This window comes from Tinamus guttatus, unplaced genomic scaffold, assembly GCF_059628265.1.
Source record: "Tinamus guttatus ecotype Peru unplaced genomic scaffold, ASM5962826v1 Tinamus_guttatus_pri_ptg000229l, whole genome shotgun sequence".
Classification (NCBI taxonomy): Eukaryota; Metazoa; Chordata; class Aves; order Tinamiformes; family Tinamidae; genus Tinamus; species Tinamus guttatus.
Window position 1 is genome coordinate 1,086,519 of NW_028288763.1, and position 25,614 is coordinate 1,112,132.

The 25,614-nt window shown below is 41.8% G+C and overlaps 1 protein-coding gene across 1 annotated transcript in view; it reads left to right on the plus strand.

Annotated features, from left to right (window-relative positions):
• Positions 1-25,614, plus strand: part of SCUBE1 (signal peptide, CUB domain and EGF like domain containing 1) — a 183,642-nt gene that overhangs the window by 128,368 nt on the left and 29,660 nt on the right. Inside the window, 1 exon segment of the mRNA XM_088525634.1 lies at positions 10,890-11,012. Coding sequence (XP_088381760.1) covers positions 10,890-11,012 — 123 coding nt within the window.

The following is a 25,614-nucleotide window of genomic DNA, read 5'->3' on the forward strand; positions in this document are numbered from 1 at the left end:
CTTTGTGCCTTTTAGGTCTTTGAGGAATCTCATGGTATCACATTTTTTAGAATATGGCCAAAAGGACAGATTAGCTTAAGGTAGAATAGGTACATCAGCGCTTGTCACTGCTGAGGGAGCCTTAATATCGCACAGCTAAGCTGCCCCTTGTTTGCACGTGCTTAAGGGCATGTGCACTGGGAAATAACATGGAACAGCTGGCACCTTCTGAACTCACGTCGTATAGAAATAATTTGCTTATAAGCAAATGCCAGCAGACTAATCCCAGCCTATAGGGTATCCACTTTACTTACCACCTGAGCTGGGTTAGCCATTCTACTTCTCTTCATAGTCTGAGCAGTGAGGAATAAAGTGACTCTTAGTCTCAACGATAGGAACACAGCATAAGGGAAAAAAAAAAAAGGAATTTTATACAGTGGCCCAGATAGATATGTATTCTCCATTCACATGCTATACTCAATGCAGGACAAAATTCAAGTTTCTCTCCGTACCTTCCTACAGTCCATGCTCCTGCTCCAGGGGTTTCAGACTTCCTTGGTTTTTGGCAATGCTAAACCAGAGCCAGTTTTCTCAAAGTCACTGTCCACAAGCTACCAGGAGTTGGGAGGCAGAATTTTAGAAGCAATTAAAGTATGCCTTGTCTCTTAATAACCCTTAAGTGTTTACTGAGAAGGATTATTTTGATGGCTTTCTCATCAATTTAAACCAACAGTTAACCTCCCAGTAGTCAAATCAAGATCCATTTTCCATAATTTGTGCCACAGCAGCTCTCTTTCTATTTGATTCTTACGTGACTTTGCTTTCAGGCTGTAACAGCTAACCCTCATAATATTTTTACCTAGAAGTGAGCTCAGATGTTCAGATATAAACAGCATTTGAATTTGCATCTTTATATAGGTAAGCAAAAAGCTATCAGAAAACAAGAAATCAGCTATGATCACAAATGCCTCCGGCCAAAAATACTTTTGCTCTTCCATGCTGAATGCAGAGCAAAGAGCAAAAGCTGAATTCATAACAGAATTTCATGGCTGGTACAAAAATCCAGGTCTAACTCTCTGGTTTGCTGGAGCTGAAAGGTATTGAAATCATTGCTTTTTTAATTCTAAAAACAAGAAAAAAGAGCAAATGCAAAAACTTCTTATATCTCTGCATTCATAAACTGCATGATACAGAATGGAGAACGGAGGAATGTGTTAGTCCTGCATATAGAAATCAGCACCTAAACAAATTCAGGAACAAGAGACTGATGTGAAGGGTGGTAATGCAAATGCAGGCCCTACTAGAATAGACTAGAACTAGAACAGGCCCTTCACTAGAACAAAAGCGAGCGTTTTCTATATATCTTGTGCTGTGCACCACCAGGAGGAAAAGAGAAGTCAATTACAGATGGCTGGATTGCCTTTCAAAAGCTTCTGACAAACAGCCCCTGACCATTTCCCAGGTTTCTGCACAATTGCAGAGCCTAGAGATCACAGGCCATGTGCAGAAAGTAAATGGATAGCTCCTTAGTCAAAAGCAGCAGGGAGAGCGTGACTTTCACACTGCCTAAATGACCTATAGAAACCAGCAGATTTTGTTGGTAGATCTTGCAGCAGCAGCTAAGGATCTCCCTCTCTTCTCCTTTCTAATCCTCTTCTGAGAAAAATCCATATGTTTAAGAAAATAGGAGTCTTTGTGCCAAAGAGGCAAAGCAAAAGCAGCTATTGGGTGATTTAGGGCTACAAACAATGGATGTAGCTGCTTAACCAAAGGAAAAAAATCCTCTAAACTAGAGGAAAAGGAAGACTTTTGTGATGAAAACAGTGATCCTGATGAATGCTTGAGTACTTGGCAAGAGCTTCTGAGAACACACACTTTGTGACTTCTCTGGGAAAGCACAAGAGGACTGTGTTAAAGCGTAGCCCAGGAAATGCTCCTACAAGGGTTTCCTTGGCATATGAGACAGCCATACGCTCGGGCTCTTCTGCAGAGATAACAGGTAAATTTGCACTTGGTAAGAGTGCAAATGCAAAGGAAATTTTCTAAGCATACCACATGTGAGTGACGAAAGGAAGACTAAAGCCAAAGGAGAATATTAAAAAACAGAGATACTTCTGAAGTTGTTTTTGTTGCTTTGGTAGGACTTGAACAAGGCATGAAATCATAGGTGTCAAAAACCATGAACATCAGGATGCAGGGAGGGAAAATTGAGTGACTGTGTTAGAAGAGCAATGATCAAGTTCAGTTTGTCAAAAGACCTGCTTATTTTAGAAGACATGGAGAAAACTAGGAAATCACATTAGAGCACTAGCTCCACATAACTGCACTTCTCTTTTCAAAATAGCCACCTAAATGTGCCTTGAGGATGCAGATGTGAAAGCCTGTCTGCAATAGCCTTATTGCTGGGGCCACGGTCACCTCGTGATTGTACTAGTGTCGTCCACTCTCAAGATGAAGAATAAATCTGACCAACCCAATGAGAGGAAATCTGTTACAGCATCTGTCACAAAAGCTGCTGAGAGCAGTAGCTAGTGTCATGCCCAGTGAAGGGCCTGTGGTCATCTGGAGCCCTGGAAACAGCAGTTTCAAGGCTTTGATAAGACTGAAAGATGGCAGAGAATTATATAGGATATAATGTAGGATTATAGGATTGGCAGTGAGGTGACACAGAGAGCATCGCACTAAGGGGCAGAGAGAGGCTGACGGAGGCTGTGGTTTGGTTTTCTTTACAGAGAAGGTGTTACCAGTAAAATCATGCATGCTAGAGGATAAGGAGATGTTGGGAAGAGAGATTGATGGTCACCAGCAGGAAACATGTGGGTGTCTGGGGTGGGAAAGCACAGCAAACTCTCTGTGGTAGGTGGCTGGAAGTGGCCAAAGGAGAGGAAATGGAAATTTGAGGTGACAAGACAGGTGAAATGTGTCAAAAGGACAAAGTAGAATGGAACACAAAGAAAAGAAGAGAAGGAGAAGTTGAGAAATAGAGCTATTGACAAGGGCTGCATTTTAACTCTTCTTGCAAATTCATCTAATCCAGAATGCATGTGAAGCTTTCACTGGCCCTTTCCTTTGTTTGGGGGATTTTCTATTTTCGGTTAATAACATAGAATTCATTTGTCTATTGTAGACTTGTTCATGACAGACAAATATAATATAACAGATTATCTTCCATTAAAAAACTGCAGACTTGGGTCAGCTGCCATCTAACTCATTCAGTTTTGTTCCCTCCCAAGGGTTCCATCTATCCCGACAAAATAAATTCATGTGTACAATGTTAGGGTTTTTCTCATGACTAGGCAATATCCTTGCTCCCTGGAAACTTGCAGTTGTTATTTGTCTTTGTGAACCTCCCCTTTGAAAATGCCAAATCCTTTAAATTAATGCTTGGGAGGGTCATATTTTGCATTTTAGTTGTTGAAAAGACCTTGCATTTATTCAACAATATAGAGGTCCCTGAGGACCAGCAACCACAGTTTATTATGTAAAAGTGTGCTGTGTTTTCTGTAATTTGGGAGGTTGACTGCTCACATAATCATAGCTACCAACATTCAAGATTCACGGTATTTTTTTCCTCTATTATTACTTTTTCATCATAAAATGCAGCTGTTTCTCTATATAGCTAGATCCTACTCACAGTGAAGTATTTACCTTCACTGGTATAGGACCGATCTCTTGTTGGTTAAAGCCCTATCTTCAGAAGTTTTGGAGGGTTAGTTTTTGGTCACCAGCCATTAGCAGCTATGAGCCATTTGAATTATCATGAGTTAATTGTATTCAACTGTCGTTTTTTCAGCAGAAGCAGCTTTATCACAGTAAAGCAAACATAGTTTCAGTAGGATTTCAGTGAGCACAGATCACTAAACACCAATGTCTTGAGTTATACTTATGCAATACAAATTTTATTTTTAAATTTTATTTAATTAAAACACAAGTCCAGTAACTCTTAGATGCAAACTGAAATTTTTGAAAGTAAGCGCATGGCTTTCCTGATCTACTGGCAGTTCCAAGGGGAAAAATGAAAATAACCGAGATGATTAACAGAGATTAATGATAGGTTGAGTTAATATTCTAAATCCATGGAAAGACTGAATAAGAGCAAGACACTGATTTTTTTTTGAGGCCTAATACAGAGAAAGTATCCAAGGACTTCAGCTCAGTCGATTTTGTCTGACTGGTACCTTGAGAGACACTGAATCCCCTCCTTTCCTGTAGCCATTGAGTGCAGCCTTCAGCAACACTAGTTGCTGTTCCTCTCTGCTCCTCCTAAGTAAAATACGTATACATTAAGCATGGACTTAGTATGGTAGTAGTGGCTGTGTAAATAATCCAGGTAGCTAAGCCATCAGCCCAACATATTTGCAGCGTTCTGCCCCTCCTTTTAACCCTATCCTCCTAGTCCGTCTGTATCTGGGGCTGTCCCCGTTACCATGAGGGTGTTGCACTGTCCAGTGGAGCTGCCCTTCCAGCTGCCCTGCGAAACAGGGAGATGGGGCTTGTTGTCCTCATGCACCGATGGGAGCCAGCGCTCTGCTCCACGCTTATTCTCCCTCTGCAGCATTTTATAAAAGGCACTTTCATTCATGAAATCTTACAGTGACAGGAAAATTACCTGCATTTTCTAGGGTTCCTGGTGCCTTTTTTTTTTTTTTTTTTTTTTGGCATTTAGCTCAGTCTAGACAGTAAAACATTTCAATAAGTACGTCTCTCCATCTGCAGTCCACTTCATGTTCTGGTGTCATAGTCTCAGACAGCTTGCACTGTTTGGGTTCATAGCATTGCACTAACATGTTTTCAAGTTTAAAAAAGAATTCTGTCTTCAGCAAAATTTTTAGATGAAAATCCTCTCTTTTCATACCAGATTTAGTAAATCCCTTTCCTTTCACAAATGAGAAATCAGGGTCTAAACTCTTCTGACAGCATTTCCAAGTTTTTCACTTAGAAAGCTTTTTGTGTTTTATAAATCTAATTAACTGTAATAAGAAAATAATAGGGCATCATGTTTGCTTTACAAGGTGATTGATCTCTTGGCAGCCTGGCAGACTCCTTTATTGATTGGTTGGTGGATAATGTCAGAGTGGATATGTCCTGGAGGGGAATAGCTGACACCTAAATCCATACGTGACAGATTACCATCTGTGCTGGAAGACAGGTTTCTTGGGGAAATTGCAGAGATAACAGGTGAAAATGGAGAAAGTGGCATGAGGGAAATGTGTTGAAACCTGCCTTAACCTCTGCATGCTCCGAGAGCAATTACACAAAGCTCTCTGTTTGGTGGGTAGCATGTTTTCAGGATGAGGGAGATTACATTTTAATTACACTTGTTCCTGTCTGCCCGGTCTAGTTTGAGCCCAGTTCATTAGGGAGATGCCATGCCCCTGTGCCTGTATTATTATGGAGCTAATTGAACAGGGAACTGTGGACTGCGACGACGTGATGCGCGCTCTGTTTAGTGATGCTTATCCCTTGTTACGGCTAATGAGCGCAGGGGGAGGCCAAACCAAGGGCGGTGCGGGAGCGCAGAACGCCAGCAAGCGGGGCCGCCGTAGGTGCATCGTCCCATCCTGTGACTGTCTCCTGATGGCAAGTCACACGCTGCTGCTCCTGCCTCGGTTTCACATGGGTTAAATAAGAATCAATTAGACTTATCTCTCCTGCGGAAGTGTTGCGTAGGTCTCACGTAATGAGGCCGATAAGACCTCTGAAATCCTCCTCTTCAGTCCTGCTTTTATTCACGCAGTCTTCCCACATGGGACGGTGACATGCTGCAGGATCAAGCCATTCTAGAGCCGAGGCCACAAAGGAAAACCAGCTTCAGTGTGACTAACCGTTTGGACTCTGAATGGCTTTAATTAAAAATACGTTGCTTAGATAGTATAATACATTCTAAAGGATTGGTGCTGAAATTAAGTGCTAGTTACTGATACTGCATTACCCAGGAACAGTAGGGATGTTGCAATTTGCCAAAGCTGCGAGATAAACGTTGCAGAACTGGAAGTAGGACATGTACCTCTCTGATCTCGTAGGCAGCAGCTAACTTGGGGTATTCAGAGGCAGAGGGAACAGGAGAACTTGATTCTACTTTGATTTAGATTGGCATTGAATCCTGTGAGTCTGAGAGTATGAAATTATCCTTATACCTTAATAAAGTATTTCAGCATGCATTATTTACATTATTACAGAACATATTATTTAAAACATTACAAATGTAGTCGGATGCATTATGTTTATGTTAACCCAAATTTCTTAATGTATTTTAAGTGACAAGCAAATGGTAAAAGAACTGCCATGTGAGCATTGGTGGCTTTAGTAACATTTGTAATGCAGAGCAGCATGTTTTCTGCAAACCTGTACCATTTGGCACATTGCCTAAGCAAGGTAGCCTGTTGCATCATGCTGCAGGCTGGAACTCAGGGGTGCTCAAAGTTAATTTGATTTTTCTGTACCTCTGTTTCCCCATTTGTAACATGAAGTGAAAATATTGGGGATCAGTGATGATTTTCTAAGTGCAAGGAAAAAGAGAGAAAGAAAAGGAAAGGAAAATGAGATGAGCAGGGAATAAGAAACTAATAAAAAGAATTAGACTAGCCTTCTTCACAGAAAATATGTCTGTTGATGACCACTACATACTGATGATAACGTTAGTAATCTAGTAGACTGTCCTTATTAAAAAAACAAGAAAGCTATGAAGCTTTTAAAATTATTTTAGGTTGATCTTGGAGTACTTTGTTTTCTTGGAGCTAGGTAGCATTTTAAAAGTGCAAAGAATTAGACAGACAGAGTCAGGGCAAATATTTGTCCAGCCATTGAAAGAAGAAGCTTCACTTCCGGCTGCGATGCCACTTTGGGAATCTCCGTATCCATCATTGTTCAACTGCTAAGGGATGGCTGTGTGTTGATTATCCTTTCAGTTGCCTTTGAGCAGCTTATGTGAAGTATTAAATTCTAAGGTGCCTAAAGTCCCTGCTTCTTAATTTGTTCATACATGCACACACCCTGGTCAGAGCCAGGTCTGTCCAAACATGAATTACGCTGAGCAGAGCTTAAAAAGGTGGGAGTGAAGCAGCCCTAGTCATCCCCATTCATTTCTACAAGGACATGAAAAGGAAAGTAACAGATTCCCTCTAGTCAAAATGTAGCAATGCAACTTACAACAAAGCATCTGTGTTTTCTGCTCCTTTATTCAAAGCTGTAAAGCTTTATTTAATGCTGATTCCACTGCCCTCAAATAGTTTGAGATGCTCAGAAAACACAAAAATCACAAACACAATACAACCCTTTATTTCAGAAATATTTTATTTATTCCTCGTTCCTCCTCCGAAAATATTAGAAGAATGCCTCTTTTCTTCTGCGAAAATAAGTTTCTGAGTAGCCAAAAGAATACGGAGAGCTTTGCCGAATAACTGTGAAAAGACATTTTAGAAGAATATTTGGATCTGTGTACCAAACTTGTGAGCTATTAGCGAAAGGCTGCGAGGTTGTAGGTTCACATATGCAGACCTAGAGAGCAGCCAGGCTTGACTTCATCACCATGGCCCTCCTGATGTGAGGCCTTTGCTTATGGGATCCGCTGTGAGATTGGACTTACTTTAAGCGCATTCAGGGGAAAAATGAACCATTTTTAGGGCTAATGGGTCTTGTTTTAAAAGCGTGGCTGCACAGTTACCTCTTATGCCATCCCTTCACCTGACGTTTTTGAATAGTAAATTCTAATGCTTGTGGGTTTTGTTTTTTGTTTTTTATTTCTTAGTGGTCTGCATTTTCTTTCCTACATGTCCCATTGTGTTGGTCACATCGTTGGGCACTTATAGCAGATCGGTTCCTTGTATGAGCAAAATAGCATTTAACAATACTGACTTGAATTAAGTCAATGCAAAAAAAAGGACCCTCTATTATTTGGCATTAAAAGACCCTTTGGGATTTCCGTGCTAAGGCACTGTAAGCCCATCAGACCCCCCTCATCTGCATAGCTGGAATAAGCAGCAGGTTGTTGAAACACGGGCGTTATCAGAACGTTTTGCGAACACCCCCCCCGTAGAGGAGTACAGCCATTTATCTCTGCCCTCGCATTCCTGGGGACAAGGGGGAGCAGGCCACCATGGAAAGTTCTGACATTCTTACGCAACCTGTAGTGTGAACTGAAAAGGTTCCACTTCAGGACTACGTATGAAGACCCCAGCTTTAGGATTGTTCAGCAGACAGTCCCACTAATAGTATAGGGAGATTTTACTAAGCATTTTCCAAGCAGGTATGGATTTAGTGATGGGTTTCCACAGTATTTTCTTTCCTTACAGGGCAGATAGAGCCGTCATGGAAGCATAGCCTCTGTGCAGTTCACAACAGGCACTTTACAAAGTTGGGTACCAGTCAGTGTAAAGATAAATGGGACATCTAGTTCTCACACAGCAGAATCATTTATTTTCACATAGCTCGTAATAGGAGTTATTTATAGCTATGGAAAGAAAAATAGTGGAGATATAGAATTGATGCAATTTCTGTGAAACAGTTAGACCTGATATGGTTGGATACTGTTCTCTGTACTAAAATGCCTCAATGCTCTGCTCTCCATAGAGTGAAATAATTTTTACATGCCTTGTCTATCTTGCCACGGTCATGGAAAGAAATGCAGTGGACGCAGAGACATTAGCACTATTTCTGTTATTTAGGATGTTTGGGCAGCTAACAGTTTTGACTTCTATTCTGTCGTGATGGTCCTGCTTCCAAAAAGCCATGCCATGTATTCCAGATAGTAGAAATCAAAAAAAACCCCAAATCTTCTTTTCCTAGGGACTATTCCATATTTCAGCCAAATCTTGGTTCAACATTAGTCCAGAATACTGCTGGTGTAAATCTGATATACTGCATTGTCAGTAGAGGTACAATGACTAACAGCTTCAAAACTACCCTCAGAGGCCAGCAAGGCTTCATTTTTGTCTCTTATGGTGTCCAAAGACCCCGAAAAGAAAGTTAATGAGACTGGAATTTGGAATTTAACATGTGAAATTCAGGGGTCATCTTTTTTAACATCAATCCTTTATTTCAGAATGGTATTTGACAGGCTGCAAGTAATTTCTGCTTCAAGCAGTCTCAGTGAGGCAGCAGAGTAGCCCAGAGGTTATGTTATTCTTATCGTGAGTAAGAGAGACCTTTGTGATGGATGTCTACTGTGTGTGTTTATGATGCATAACATATTAGTAAATTTAATTTCACAATTGCATTTGTCCAAAAGTTTTGTCAGGACAAGCTTGATGTAGACTGTATTTCGGTGCACCTAAGCTGTGCAAATGGATGAAACAGTTGGGGTTATCCATCATAGGACCTGTAATGCAATCCCAGTTATACATACTGGAGTTGAGGCAAAACCTTGCTAAGAATGGAAATGCCAGTAGAGGTTTCTGCCTCTAGTCTTATGCCTCCTGCAGAGCTGTCCAGAGTTAGCTCTTCCCCAAGTTTATCAGGTTTGGGAGCCTGAGATTATTTGCTCTTGGTTTCTCAACTTCAATTACCAAAATTGGAAGACCATCGACAAGCAAGATTCCTACCATCAGCTCAGTTTGAGAACTCTGTTGCCTGTGACAAAAAGAATTTCATCTACAGCCTGATTCTACTGCTGCGTCTGGTACCTAGCATTGTACCCCTCAAATCTTCTAACAACACTGATTAAAAAGCCAGTCTTCTGCAGAACCAGACACAAATGTAATAAGTAGTAGTATTAGTTCAGAGGGCCTCAAAAGAGCTTGCATTTCCGTTTGGCACAAGTTCACCCCTGAGCACGCCTTTCTGATGTTTGACTGTTCTTGATCACCTGAATAGTATATCCTTCTAAGCATATTTCTGCCAGTGGCAGTTCAGCAAAGTACTGTCCAGTAAAGTCATCCTGAATTCAAGTTGTTTTTCTAAAGAAGTCCCCTTCATTCCCCAGTACCACACTGTCTTCAACTACACACTCCACTCATTTTTTTTCTGAAAGATATTTTTCACTCCCAGAAAAGTGCACTGTTTACATCCCTAAAAAGAGCTACATTTTTGGCACTGATCTTCCCCTGAAAAAATAGTGTTCCCTGTCCCCATGCAGATAAGCAGTAGGCCCGTAGTTGTTTAAATGGGGGAGGATGGAAAGGGGCCCCATTTTCAAATGAGGTTCTGCAGCCTGTTATATAACTATTGCACAAACTCTTATGGGATGGGAAAGGACTGGTCATTCCAGTTCTTCAAAAGCATTTCTGAGAAGTTACGAAGTGGAAGAAGCAGAAGCACCAGCTTGAAGTTCAGAAGAACAGAGATCTTATCAAGTTCTTCACTGCATTTCGTACTCATTATTTAAAGTAAGAGATATTGAGCCTGTCCTTCATACATAAGTGGCTTTCAAATAAAGGCAATAGCTCTGCCTGCTGCACGGCAGAAGGAACATCTCAAATGCACTCACAGTTGCCCTGCATTAGCAGTGAATCAAAGAAGTTAGACACAGAAAAATGAGTGTTCATTGACACTGTCACTAGCATATAATGCTATGTACATTAGTTTTTATTTGGTTTTTATGCTTTTTCAGGTTTTTTGTAGCACATATGTAAGGCGAGGGATGAGGGGTTCGTGTTACACAGGCTGAAATCTTTTAGGCAAACCACTAGATCAAGAAAGAAACTTCCCTTCACTTTTTTTAAAAACAACGTGTCTCTACATGGGTCATCTGGTGGTTGCACTACGGGGAGGAATACTTCTATCTTCAGAAGAACTCAGCCCACAACTCTTTTGTAAGCCTTGCTGGAAAAGGTTGGGAAAGGGTACATTTGGCCAGCCTGACTTCTAACAGAGACAGCAGCCTCTTTGGGGAGCTGAGTAAACTCCTGTATTCCTGTCCTGAAGTAATGCAAGTGTGGTCTGGGACTAAATCTTTGCCCATTCATTTCTTGCAGACATTGATGAGTGCCTGGTAAACAATGGGGGCTGTGACCATTTCTGCCGAAATACAGTTGGCAGCTTTGAATGCAGCTGCCAGAAAGGCTATAAACTGCTCACTGATGAACGGACCTGCCAAGGTAAGAAGTCACTTATGTTACTCTTTGTGCAACGAGAATGCTAATTTCTTTGGATTATTTTGACTTAAGTCATTTATAGTATAGCTTTTCATTATACTGTCAGAGAAATTAAAGATAGAAAAGCCTACAAGATTTTTATTTTCTGGTGTTTGGTTTATAAGATCTTTTAAAGTGTCTCATATTGGTGTTTTTAGTAGTAGGAACATCAGTGTACTGCTGAAAGAGAAAAATCCACATGGTGCATTGCAATAAGGGCAGGCAATAAGGCCTTACACTCAAGTCTTCTAACTGGTATGATCTTCTGGGGGCAGAGGCTTATCTCATTTACACTGAAGTGATTTAGAGTAGTCTATTGAAACTGAGGTTTTGCAACAGTTCAACTACAAGAAGAGCCTGATCTGTGAGCTCAGCTTTGTCTGATAAGATCTGTTTAATAATGTTTAATAATGGCAGCATTTTGTGAGAATTTGCATGGAACATGTGTCATCTGTGTGTGTCATAACTGGTTCCCTAAGTCAAATGATGTATATTCCATGACTCGGTAAGTACATAACCATTTTCAGTGTAAGCACTGAGAATGTGCCTTTGGAGAAATTACATTTTAAACATTTGAAGTCTACAGTTGTGCCTTTTAAAGTCTTGTAGAAAAGGCTACAAGCATGAGCACGGAGCATGCGTGATTAGTGGAAGGAGGAAGTATTCGAGGAAACTTTTCTACAGGAATTGCCTTTTTATGAACATGTAATTATTTGAATAAGTTTTGAACATGTCAAAAATTATTTGAAGTACAAAACAGCATTATTATTTTGGAGTTTCTTTATTCATTAACAAAAAAAAAAAACACACAAGGTTAAAGATACATAAGTCATTCAAAAGATTTTCTACTGCATCTCCTCATTCCGTCATGTGGGATGGCTGCTCTACCCTGACTGGGTGGTTAGACACGGAGGAGGAGTCATCGCAAGGCTGGTTTTGTGCTGGGACAGGGTGGGAAGGGCTCTGACTGGTGCCATATGATGAGGCAGATGTAACCTTGTAGGATCATGCCAGATAAGGATAAGTTGGCAGGTGTTGAGGCATCCACTAAAAATAGGGGCAAAATGTTAAAAAGAAACATGCCTTTCACGGTGTATTTAGAGATAGGGAGGAACACTTCCTGGTTGTTCAATTTTGTGTGCCTTGACATGCTCTCACCCTAGTGTCATTCAGAGGTATCACCACTGAGGTAGTCGTAATTACAGCAGGCAAAAACTCAAGAGGAAAGTCAAGCCCTGCTTTCTTGTTATGCAAGATATGGTGCAAAGTGCTGGGCTTTATTTGTTCGTTGTGCAGAGATTAAGTAGTAAGCTTTGAAAAATGCTTATAAATAATCAGCTGTCGATCGTGATGCTAGGAAACTGGAAGCCACTCTGTTAGCTTTGTTCGGCTGAGTTTTGTTTCTCCATGTGCTTGAGCTGCCAACTGAGCATGTCTTTGGTGACAGTGCACATCGTGCAGCGCATGAAACAGTAGCCGATCTTGGATTTGCCTCAAGACAAGAACTGCTGGCTTGAAAATACATGAATGAGCTGATCATCCTCCTATTTCTGTTCTCAGCAAAGAAGAACAGGCCCTCTGACTGCCTCTAAATGGCACTGCAGCTATTAAGCAAGTTTAGCTTATCTGTTGCTCTAAAGGAGAGATTAGTGCAAGCCCAGAGGATGCTTGGGCTGAAGAAATTGCTCCAGTCCCAGAACTGCTGGTTCTTCAGTGTTCGAAATGGGGAGGACCAAGTTATTTCCTGTTTGAAGCCTATGGTATTTGAGTCCTAGAGACAGACTGTGGCAAGTATAGTATGACACCTGCTTTGTGAAGCAATTTAGTGCCTGTTTGGTGCTCAAAGTGATATTTGGTGACTCATGTGTAGTCCTTACGCCTGCTGGTGAGAAAAGAAGGAAAGGGGATGGAGACCAAGAAACCACTGAGGAGTGAATCACCTGTCCTTTGCTTCTTCCTCTGCAGAGAGAATATAGCCAGTGCAAGTGGTTACAGTGATTAATGTCAGGTCTGAGAGAAAAATGCGATTTGGGGTTAGTGACTGTTTTGGAATGTAAATCATCCACAGGTTTTTCTGGTAACATCCACGCAGCACTGACCATACACAGAACATTACTGAGAGATTCATGGAAATTTATTTTGGACATATTACTTTCCAGTGGGTGAATTAGAACACTTTGTTTTATATTTATAAAAGATGCTGTTGTTCTGTTACTTCTGGTGTTTTGTAATAGAATTTCAGTGACTTATCATTTTGCTGTCCATGTTGCCTTTTGCTCCGGTTTCCACTTTAAAAACAAAGATTTCTTTCAGGTATGTGTTAATGCATTTAGGTCCTTGGAAGTGTAGCTTCTGCAGGGCCAAGTCTTACACAGTTCAGCTGATCTTCTAGACTCTAGGGAGCTCATCTCTAAATGAGTTCAGTTACCAAGTCAAGGAAGAGATTCTGCTAAAAGGAGGTAAAATGCCCACTGAAACAGATGGTAAACTTGCCACTTTAAACTTTAAGACCTGCAGAATCTTTGGACTTGTTTGTGTCTGATCCACAGGAGAGAATTGGTGAGGAACAAAACCTCAGAGATAGTAGATAGTATTCATGTAGATAGTATTTATAGTAGATAGTATTCATGTAGATAGTATTTTTCAAATAGGTGAAAATACAAATAAGCTGTTCCTACATGATCATAAACTTCAGCGTGAGACAATTTTATATTTTTCAATAAAAAGACTTCCTTCATATTCCTGAGAAACTCTGAGTTTATCCCACCTCATCTCATTTCCTTACGGTCCTTTCACTGTAGACCTCAGAGTCAGCTTTAAGATTGCAGAGAAATTTGAGTTAAGCCTCCGACTTTATTCTGGTTGTTTGTGTAGCTCCTGGTACATCACACCACATGCCTTACTTTCAGGTATGTCTTGTGAATTTGCCCTCTTCCTTCATCACAAGATGTTATTTTTTCCTGTATACACAGTTATACTATGAAACAAAAATTCATCAGTTTTCAGAAGCTCTGAAGCTTGCTCATCATTTGGCCCCACCAACTTGCCACCCTGTAGGTAGCATGCTTGTGTAAGGAGCCCTTGCATTGGTGAAGAGCATTAAAATGTTCTGCATTTGTCTCGTTGTAGCCCTGATTGCAGAGAAAAACAGTGTCACCCACTGAGTATTTCTGTGAGGGAAGGGTCCTTGCACTGCAGCTCCTGGCTAGACAAGGAGGAGGCAGGAGGTTCTCTTCCTTTTCCCTCACAGGCATCCCAGCCCATTACAAGGATACTTGAGTTGTAACCCAGAAGAGGAAGAATCCACATCTCAGGGCCAGTGACATTGTGGCAATTTGTGCTGGCTTTCCCAAACTACCTCTTTTCATGTAAACTTTATGGGTTTTTTTCGCCTTTGACGTTTCAGTTACTATATGAGAATTCCAAAGCCGTGTATTGTGTGTTATTTTAACAGATCCTTAAGTTTACAGTACTGTAAATGCGTCGCTACAGGAAGAAACCTTTGGATCTATTTGTATAAAAGCTGGTGAAAGAGGCTTGGATCACCTTTGAGCATGTAGTACATATAATGGTTTTATTTATAGCAAGAAAAGCTTATATTTGTAACCTTCATGGTAATTAACAGCAGGACAACAACCCAGATGAGTTTTAGAGCCACATCAGCAACAAAGCAGCAAGAAAGACTGTTTAAAGCTACAATGAATCTATGTAAGTGCAGCCATAATTAGTTTAATCCGCAGCCAATATGAGTTTTAAAGCTAGCTAATTTAATTGCTTATTCACTTTCTGTTTGTCGTGCAGTGATCTTGAAAGAAGAGCTCCATAATAAGCGCTCTCGCTGCTCCACTCAAGTTGAAGCTTGATTGAGCACCCAGAAAAATGTGTGAAATGCTATCATAAATAGCATTTATGATATTGCTACAGGAATTACCTTTCGCATGGCAGGACAAGGAAAGAGCACACACATTTGTCATATAGCTCTCCAGGGAGTGGTAGGGTGGCTGAAAGAACTTAGATTCAGGGGGGAGAAAGTGCTTTTACTGGGAACATGTAGTGATCAACATGTAATACCTCGGACTGCTAAGTCTGTGGCCTTCCCTTCTTGCTCTTCTCCCCTTGTGCCCAAAATAGAGCCAAATCCTCATATGCAATGGGATTTCCCCTTCTGTGGAGGCAATTCGAGGCTTCTTGCATCATTCCAGTCCCACTTGCATCTTCAAAAGTGGCTTGAGGAGGGCTTAGAGGATTCCTACACCCCTCAGAGATGATGTTCAGCCATAACAAATTCTGTCTTAACAGCCTTTGCAAGCACCATTTGAATTGCTACTGTCACTATAAAAAGGGGATGATCATTCACCAGGGAAAAGTACCTCTCTGCCCCATGGAGCATCTGCACAGGTCACCTGGGCCCTGCGCGTTTTGGAGCTTCGAAAAGACCATGCGTTCATCCCTGTAGGTGATGGCATCTTTTGTTTGATCTGACATATTTCTTGCGTTACTTTTGATTGATCCTTGTTACCTTCCTAACAGATTTTAAATGAAGGTGATGACTCTCAATTCCTTTTGCAACTAGGCCCTGGAATAAGCACCTCATAATCTGCTGCGCTAGTACTTACGTCTGTCTAAGGGAATTTCAGTGATGTGGGTTCACACTAAAGAAAATTCAAAACAAATTTTGGCCCACTAGCTTCAAGGTACTGTGAATTCTCCATCTAGTAACTTTGCTGGGGTGCATTTTGCTAGAAATTAGGGTTTTTTTTATCACCTCAAAGCTGCCAAAAAAGATCCAATTGCATCTGTTATTTTTTTTTCTCCACCTCATTGTAAGAGGAAGTCACTAGCTTATCCACACACTTATTTGTGTATTTGGAGTTAGCTTTATCTCTTTTAAAATATTTTTTTATTGCCTTTTCTCTCCTCAGCTTCACTGCCAGACATATGTGAAGCTCTCCACAAAAAAAAAAATGACACTTCTAGGGTGGAGCAACTGCAGATACTGGCTGAAGTTGGGTATCCTGTGAGCAAATACTGAGGCAGTTTCCTTTCATAGCTCTGGCAGCGTACTGCAATGCTGACCTGCAAAATAACTCAAGCCTTGCCCAATTATGTTTTTTCTGTCTGGGGCTGTCTTGAAGCAGACTTGGTAAGTGTGCCAGGTCTTGTGATGGCCTTCTGATGTGGTAAAGGATATGTCCTGCCTCTTGCCATTCACAACTTTAGATCCCAAATCAGACTCAAACCCAACCTTCAGACCTTCTGTGTTAACCCGCTGCACCACAGTCCATGCAGTCCCAGAATAATACTGCTAAATGAGGGACTGACCTTTCCTTAGTGCCAAAGAGGTCTCCACTCCAGTGAACATGATGTGATTTGAATTAGCTGATGCTTTTTCCCGGGGGACGGATGCTTCGTGGTCAATAGAAGCTTTCTTTAATTCCAGATTGAAATCGCTAGTACTGTGAACAAGTCATTAACTGTCTATGATCCAAAGATGATACAGGCCTGATCTTGAAAAATTCTGTCATATTAAGTGGATATCTACTCCCATCCAGTAATGTCCATCTTTCCCTTCATTTGGATAAAATATGATCAAGATTTGAATCTCCCACCAAGGCTGTCTCCATTTTGAAAATGGGTATGAAATACGGGATTAATCCTAAAGGGAAAGGCAGATAAAAAGTGTTTGTGGGAACTATTTTGGGCCTAAAGAAGCCCACAAAGTTTAACTACAAGGACCTCTCTATACCTTTCTGTATGGAACCATTGATGATAAATAAGGCTGTACTGAACAAGTTTATTCCCAAGTAAATCCATGTATCCATACCACCAGCATCAAATCACCATAGTGACCAGATTAAAAAATAAAAATAAACATAAATTTAAAAGGAAAAAAAAGGGGTTCTCCCTGCTTTGGGTTACATGACAGTGACCAGCCACCTACATTTGATCCTATAGCCCAGTAAAGCAATTGACTGTGTCCCCTCACATAACCTCTTGGAGGACTCAGGATGGGAATACACCCCTTTCATTGATTTTCACAGGACACATGGTCCCATGGAGAAGGGAAGAAATCCTGTGGCCTGTGGCCTGGTTTTAAAATCCCAAGGAATTTCTTGGAATACCAAGAGAGGAGGGGCTTTTTCATGATATCTCAGACAAACCAAGGTATCTTTTTATTTTACTGCTGCTTCAATAACACATGTTGCTGTTAAAGCTCTGCGGACCACAGTGCAGTCACAGGGCCAGTGAGTTATAGGAAATACAAATACAAAGGCTGCACCATACAGCATTAAAGAGACTGATTAAGCCTTTTGGCTCTTCTGCATCAGTGCTGTAAGTAATATTTCCTGAAAGTCAGTTTAAAACACCACAGGTGAAACCCAGATCCATAAGATTCAATGGCTCCACACTACAATTTGGCCAACTTTCCAGTGAAAAAGTGTTGACAAGTTTTATTGTTGTTCCATCTTTCTCTTTCCTTTTCTCACCCATTAAATAAATAAAAGGGCAAAACATAAATCAAAAGTAACATTATTTAGTCTTCTCTTTCTTTCCGGACTGGAAGCAATAGTAGAAATAGCTCTGACACAGCTTCACAGCCAGGCAATGGGGCATAAAGAGGACACCAGCACCATGATGGAGGTCATAATATTTAAAATTGATTTTTACCAAAGCCCACAAAAACCTTTCTCTTAGGCTGTTGCCCTGGTGGCCAGGACTACCCTGCAGCTAGTGAAGAGGAGGCCTGTGTCCCTGTGAGGCTGGTGGCTGATCCCATAGACGATTTGCAGTCTGGAGCGAGGAGTAGAATGCTTAAAACTGCACGCACTGGCTTCTGCTGGAGTTCATACATGCAATTACTGTAACTTTTAGGTCTTCAGCAGCCAGAGAAAGTATCCAAGGCTTCATTTTGCTCTCACTTATATACGGAAGGAGACTATTGAGCTCAGCAGAGCTACACTTCTATCTCACCAGGACAATCTGTGATTTCCTATCGCTGGAGGAAATACTGGGGGCTGCTTGGAAAAAACAGACTATCTCGTAGTGAGAAAATATCCCTGTCACCAATGTTCATTCCCTGTGTAGATTTTCTCCAGGGCATATCTTGCTTATGACAGGCACTATATTGCTCCTAGCATCAAGTTTAAAAAAATACTCAGCTGGGAAGTAACGTGTTACACTGTCAGTAAATGGGATATTTCTCAAACCTTTTCTGTTATACTTGTTGCTTACTCTTGGTGTCAGTGAGACTGTCAGTAGTGGTACAGTCTGCCTCTGTGAGAAAAAGAGGGCTGCAAGATCATACCCAGAAAGAATAAATGCCCCAGGCGTAAAGTCTAAGCAGTGCTAGCCGGTACAAGTTTGTTTGCCAAGTGATGGTATCTGCCACATTGGTTGTAACAATTGCGGCTGCTGAAACTTGAAAACAAACACATTCCCCTCAGCCCCGTTTCTCTCCTCTGCGGCACATACAGAGTTAGTGTAAATTAAAAGAGAATTTTCTGCAGTTGCCACTGCTTGGAAGGAATATTAGACCCCACAATCTAGGCTTTAAATTAATTTTTAATAGGATGAGACCCATGGTGGGGAGGGCAGATGGGACAGATCACTTCACCTCCATTTTCCCATGAAGCTTCTGACTGGCTACTGTTGGAAGTAAGACACTAGATTAGTTTGACCTCGGGTCTCCTTTGGTAGGGAGGCTCTTGTGCTCCTGTGTTAAACTCTGTAAAGTAGATCGCTATCAAATTGCTTTTTACAGCTCCATCTGGCCCCTTCCCCTTGATAATGTGTGTGGGAAGCCAAGTAAAATGTTCCATTAGTGCTTAGACAGAGAATTTGAGATATATTTTTCAGTTGATGCTCTAGGATTTATTATGTATATAGTCCAGAAATGATTTTACTGGACTGAAATCATATTATGTATTAATGAATTACCAGGATGTGAGTCAGCCTTGGAATAGTTGGAGCAGGAAGGTAGCATTCTTCCACAAACAATAATCTTTTGATAAATAGTGCTGAAAGCTGTAATTCAATAGAAATTGTTCTTAAAGGGACCCAGAAATGTACTGTGTGCATATATATTCTCCACCATTGCAGCAGTGCACCTTGAGATAATGCCTGTTACAGCCCTTGCTCATTTAATCACCTTGACTAATGTAAGAGATCAGTTACACTAAGTGCTGTACAGGATTGCAGTGAAATCCCTAGCCCAAGTGATCAGAAAATTTGCCATTTCCTGTTGCTTTCACCTACCCTTCTGTTCTGAATGAGGACCTGAACCAGCTGAAGCAAAGGGGGTGATTATCTCCCCATAGCCATGGTAGGAACCGTTAGCGCTTGTGCAGGTACCTTGGTGGTGAGCCCTACTTAGGACCGGTGAGGTGAGCTCTAGGCCCTGAGAGACGAACAAATGGAGGATTATTTTCTGGGGTTTTGCTGCATGGGATATTTTTCGAAGCACATTTGTAGGGTGTTTCCATTAAGTATTTTTTGAGGGACATTTGCCCTTCCTACAATTCGCAAGGAGCGTAACTGTAGTGAGCAGTAAACAATAAAGGCACTCCACTTCAACCATATTGGTGTTACATGGTTTGTCCCCTAGCAGGGTAGGATGGCCCCGGAGAACCCGACCTCTGGGTGAACATGTTACATTGCCCAGAGCTGAGTCCGGAGACTGCACGGCCGGAGACAGCGAACGGCAACAGTCATAGTCTTTCAGCACTGTCAGGTAACACTAGGTCAAATTTACACCCAAATCCTCTTATTCCTTCAAGAGGTCTCACTAGCTGCTACTCAAGGGTGACAGAGAGAGTTTGGCAAAGAGAATGATTTGCAAGTGTGTTGCAGGACAGAGGGACTATTCCTTGCTTAGTATGCAGAAGGTAAAGCCTTTGTTTTTACATTTATCTCATCAGACTGTTAAGTTGCTCTTGCAGAGATGCTGTGTAAATAGTGGCTTGAGGAGAGTAAAGACTACTATATGCTGTGTTTATGTTTGTAGGGAAACAAATAAACCTGCCTGAATTTTATTTTAATGTGCTCCCGCTCTTGATATATGGTTTATCCTACTCCAAGCACTTGAGATAGTAGCACAGTTTATTGCCGTAATAGCAGTAGATAACTCAACTTGCCTTTGCCTTGGAAAATGATTGATTTTTGGAAAAGAATACATCTTTGCTCATAAAATCTTGGCAATGTTTTGATGAAAGTACTTTGTTTCCTTAAAAATGTTGGGAAAGCATTGTCTTTAATTGTGTTTTAGATTGTCCTGGCAAAACAATGGTAAGAGGATAAGCGTAATAGGAGCCAAAGCCAACTACCTCCTGCTGGGTTCCTCAGATTAGTAAATGGAGGGGCCTGAGCACAGCAAAACCCTTGCTGGAAGGGGCTGGGAAGGGTGGGAAAGAACCAGGGCAGGTGTGCATAGACCCAAGAGCAAGGGTAATGTCTGGGAAGTCTGTAATCAGCCCAAGCACTGACAAAATTCCAGCCTCCTGTTTTAAGAAACTCCGTCTTTTCTTTCCCTGTCTCTTTCTGTTTTACCTCATATCCGAGCAGATCGAAGCTGCCCTCCAAGCAGCACTCAAAGCATAGAGGCCTCCTAAGTGAGGCTGCCTGACTGTCACGTATGGAAGAAGAGCTTCTAAGCCAAGAAGAGCTGCCATCCAAGCACACCACGTGCCAGTGCCCACAGTGTTGCACCTTTGTTGGTACTGCTAGCGCCGTCCATAGATCAGGCTATCAAATGTACCATTGGCTATAGTTGCACTTTGATTTCCCAAACTAAGCATTCAGAGACACAGTTTTAAGTCAGACTCATTTACCACAGCTATGTGGGCCTTTTTCTGGTTGTCACTGAAAGCCTGCAAATATATTTATGCCTACTTCACTCTGGCACCTGGCCTTTCATCAAGCAAGTCTAGCACTCACTGATTCCATAGCATGTAGATTTTTTGTAACTCTCTTCAAAGAAAGAAGCAAGCAAAGTGCTTGTCAGCAAGTGAAGTGCTTAGCTCAATTTATATTGATTTTTAAAATTAATAGGTTCTAAAAATGAACAATACTGTTAAAGATACTTATGCATTGTTGATACTATTGGATAGATTGTTTTTATAAGATAGTTGTCCTTTACTCGAGTTCAGATCCCTATAGTACATTATTAAATCTTCTAGTCCTTTTAAAAATCATTACAACAAATTAATTACAAGGATAACAACAAGGGGAGAAAAAAGGATGAGAGAATCATCTTGAGCTCATGGTGAGGCTAAGTGTCAAGAGCTGGACAGTGAAAAACTGTAATGATTTGAAATTATCCTCTCATTTTTTCAGGCTTATCTACCGTGACTGCCTTCATGTTTGTGACCTTGGGAAGATTTCTTACTTTTTTGCCATTGCATCTAGGTATTTGCAGTTTTGTTTTCTGTTCCATAAAAGACCTCAAAAGCTTTCTCACAGGGAAAAACAGATTTCCTTTAAAACTTGTATTTCCAGAGCTGTCTTGAGTGGTTGGTGCATCTCTCTACAAGCCCTCCTGGGAGAGGGCCCTTGCTTAAGTCTCCTCTACCCCCTCCCCTGCCTGAGGGCAGCTGGGCATCCCTGAAGTTTTCCCTTGAAGTGCCTGGGGGACTGTATGTGAGGCTGTGGAGTGTCTGTACAGAGGGGCTCTAGAGGGGATGCCACACGGGCACATACATGGGCTCCTTGGAAGGCAGGCTGCCAGGACTCTGTCTCTCCAAAACTGCAGCACACAGTGGGGGCCTCTCCCAGCAAACTGCTCCTCAGATGGAATAAGTTGGAGTGGTTGCACAGACTGGGGGAGAAGCCACGGCCGTAGTGGCTCACAGCTGACCACACTGCCCAGCATTGTTTGCCTCATTCCTCAGTCTCTGAGGAGAGCTGATCAGATCACAGAATTCCAGACTGGTTAAGTTGGAAGGGATCTCTAGGGATCAGCTAGTCCAAACCCCTTGCTCCAACAGGGACAGCTAGAGCACATGGCACACGGTGGCATCCAGGCAGGTTTGGAAAATCTCCAGAGAAGGAAGCTCCACAGCCTCTCTGGGCAGCCTGTTCCAGGGCTCTGTCACCCTCACAGGAAGGAAATCCTTCCTCACATGCAGGTGGAACTTGTGCCCTTTACCCCTTGTCCGGTCAGTGGCCACCACTGAGAAGAGTTTGGCCCCATCTTCCCTCAGCACAACTGAGAAAACGGGGGAAAAGGAAACTTGGGATGGCCATTTTCTGCCTCAACAGTCTCTAGTGGCATTCTTCAACTCTCCTTGCATTATGGGATTTAACATTTAATTTTGCGCTACGGTGTTTAAGATAATAAAAGAAATTATTATCTGCCAGAAAGTGAATTTATCAGGTAATCCTCTACCATTATTTCTTTTTCAGTTTGCTTCTGCTTACAAAAAATAAAGAATAAAATGGAGGTCTTCATGATACTCCAGGGAGAAAATGTTGAAAACCTCTGTCTTTGCCAAACAGCAGAGAAGTAATAATGCAATAATGATAATAATAATGGTAATGATGATGATATATTTTATTTACAGAAATTTTAAAAGTCTTGGGCCAAATCCCACCAACTGCATTGAAGGATATCCTGAAAGCCCCCAAAGTTAGCTGCCAATTCTTGCCTGGCTGAAGTTGCCGAATTCTGCTTCTTTCCATCCCAACCTATAAATCTTCCCATCCCCTAAGGCAAAGCAAAGCTTTGGGTGTTTCAAAAGCAAGCAAATAGCTCAGCAGCTGATGCATGAGGCAGAACAAAACCCTACTCAGTGCCTGGGAGCAGAATTGGCTCTGTGGTGCTGACAGGAAGAGGAATGTATGGTGGTCAGTTCTCTTGGCACAGCCTGTAGGGAAACACATAGGGAATAGATATTTACTGCCCTAAGATGTTGTTCTGCAGCCCTGTTTCTCCCTCTGAGAAAGCCTTGAGGGAAGCTTGTGGAAGAGGGTGAGCTTGTGGACTCTGTGGCAGAAAATTAAATTGGAAGTTTTTGAAAGAAACTGAAAGAGAAGGGGAAATTAATTTGTTGGTACGTGATCTCACATAAAACTCACTTGGAAGAGTTCCTAAAAAAAGGGTTGTATTTACTCTGGAGAGGAAGCAAACAGTTTAGGCCTACAACTTTATTGCCAAGTTCCAGTTTTTAACCTGCTTCACCTCTGCTTGCAAACCTCAGGGATAAGCACAGCGGTTCCCTGAAGGCTAACTGGGATCCTTGGATAAGGATTAAGAGCAGAGATAAAGAAAAGGAGCTGTCATTTGCCTTTAAAGACTCCCCCAACTGTACGGCCTTGTTCTTCCCAGCTGCATTTCCCTTTGCTGCTACTTCTAGGTAAACAGCTGGGAGCTGGTTGCTCTTGATGTTAGTGATGGTGATGACTTTGCTGGGTTAAGACTCATCCCCTCAGTGCCTGTCGTCAGAGAGGGATCTAACTATTGCAGTTCTTGTAACCACTGAAGGGACTGGTGAATGATTGCTGTCTTCTGATGGTAACTGCTCAGGTGATAGGAATTAGTGGGGGCAGCCAGCCAGCCCAAAGGAGCTACTTAGCTGGAATTCTGCTTTCTTGTGAGTAACCTCAGATGAAAAAAAAAAATGAAAAATATATTGGGAGATACCTGCTGATTCCAGGAAGGATCAGGTATGCATTATACTCTTTTAAGTGAAATTATTCAGCCTTTGCCAAATTTAGCAACTAAAAAGGATCACTGAGTTGAACTTTAGAAAATAAACTGGTAAGACTAAGAGCTCAGTCCAGAAAAACTTTTCTACTGTCCTTTCTGAAAAAAGTGATGCTTTCTAAGGTTACCAAGCAAAGTATTACAGGCTGTGTAAGGCAGGAGTTCAGACTAAGTGAGCACAGTCATCTTGCTAGCATTAAATGTATTCATTCCATGGGGAAAAAAAAATGTCTATACTTCCAGTAGAAAGAGTGATCTCTCAACTTTGGATACACAAAAGAAGTGGAAGAAAGCAAATATCACCCCAGTCTTCAAAGAGGTCGTGAAGAAGGACCCAGGAAGCTACAGACCAGTTGGTCTCACATCTGTCCTTGGAAAGATGATGAAACAGCTTGTTCTGGATGTCATTTCCAGGCCTGTGAAGGTTAAGAGGTGATCAGGATTAGTCAACATGGATTCAGCAATGGAAAATCATGCTTAGCCAACCCATTGGCTTTCTATGATGCAGTGACTGTCTGGATAGATGAGGGGAGGGCAGCGGATGGTGTCTGCATTGACTTCAGCGAGGCTTTTGACAGCGTTTCCCATGGCATCCTCATAGGCAAGCTCGGGAAGTGAGGGCTAGATGGATGGGTGGTGAGGTGGCTGGAGAAGCGGCTGAATGGCAGAACTCAAAGGGTTGTGATCAGTGGTGCAGGGTCTAGTTGGAGGCCTGTAGCTGATCCCCCAGGGGTGAGTCCTGGGTCCTGTCCTGTTCAACTTAATCATGAGTGACCTGGATGAAGGGACCGAGTGCCCCCTCAGCAAGTTTGCTGAGGATGCAGAACTGGCAGCAGCGCCTGGTACCCCAGAGGGCTGCACTGCCATCCAGAGGGACCTGGGCAGGCTGGAGAGACGGGCAGAGAGGAATCTCATGTAGTTCAACAAAGGCAAGTGCAGGGTCATGCACCTGGAGAGGGATAACCCAATGCACATAGGTGGAATAAACCCAGCACAAGCTGGGGGTTGCCCTGCTGGAGAGCAGCTCTGCAGAGAGGGACCTGAGTGTCCTGATAGACAACAAGTTGACCATGAGTCAACAATCACCTCAACTGTTCTGTGATGAGCCAATTTTTTATTTCTCAACTGAGCCAAAGCAACAGGTTTTGAGTACTACATAGAAGAGTGGCCTAACCTAGATTAGAGAAACCCTCAGAGAAAATGCCTCAGAATTTGGCACTGGTTGCCACTGTGTGCCCATTTCTGAAGCTGAGTAATAGTAATTTTATTCTGTACTGCTAAATCCTTGAAATACTTCCTTCCTGGAATGCTTGCATAATAAGTCACAGGTTTTTGGTTAGTTACTGTATCTCTCTCTAGCAGAGTCTGCAGGCTTCTTCTACAGTTTATATGCATTTATTGTTTTACTACCACTTTGCATTCTTAGAGCAAATCATCTCTAATAAAAAGCACATTTCCTTGCAAGCAGAATCAATTTCCTTCAGAAGTCCTTCATTCCCTGATTAGTGTGTTACATTTGGTCTTCACTAATCATGTAGTTAACTGTGAGCAGTAAAATTCCTAAGTAAATAAATGCTCTGGTTCAAGTCAAAATTAGCCATAATGGACAGAGTTCCCCACTTAAGCTTTTGAAACACAAGATGTGACTGTGCTACCTATGCATTTGCATTCACATTAAAAGTGTAGTAATTAATGCCAGAAGTGTTTCTTGTGCAGATCATTAGTATGTTATTAACAATTAAGTCTCAGCAACAAGTTGACTTGGTTGCAAGTCAATCAAGCAGTGGCAAGCCTGGCTGGGTGTGGATTTTCAATTACTTTTAAAGGTTTGGGTTAAGGTGTTTGGGGTTTTGTTCTTTTTGTTTC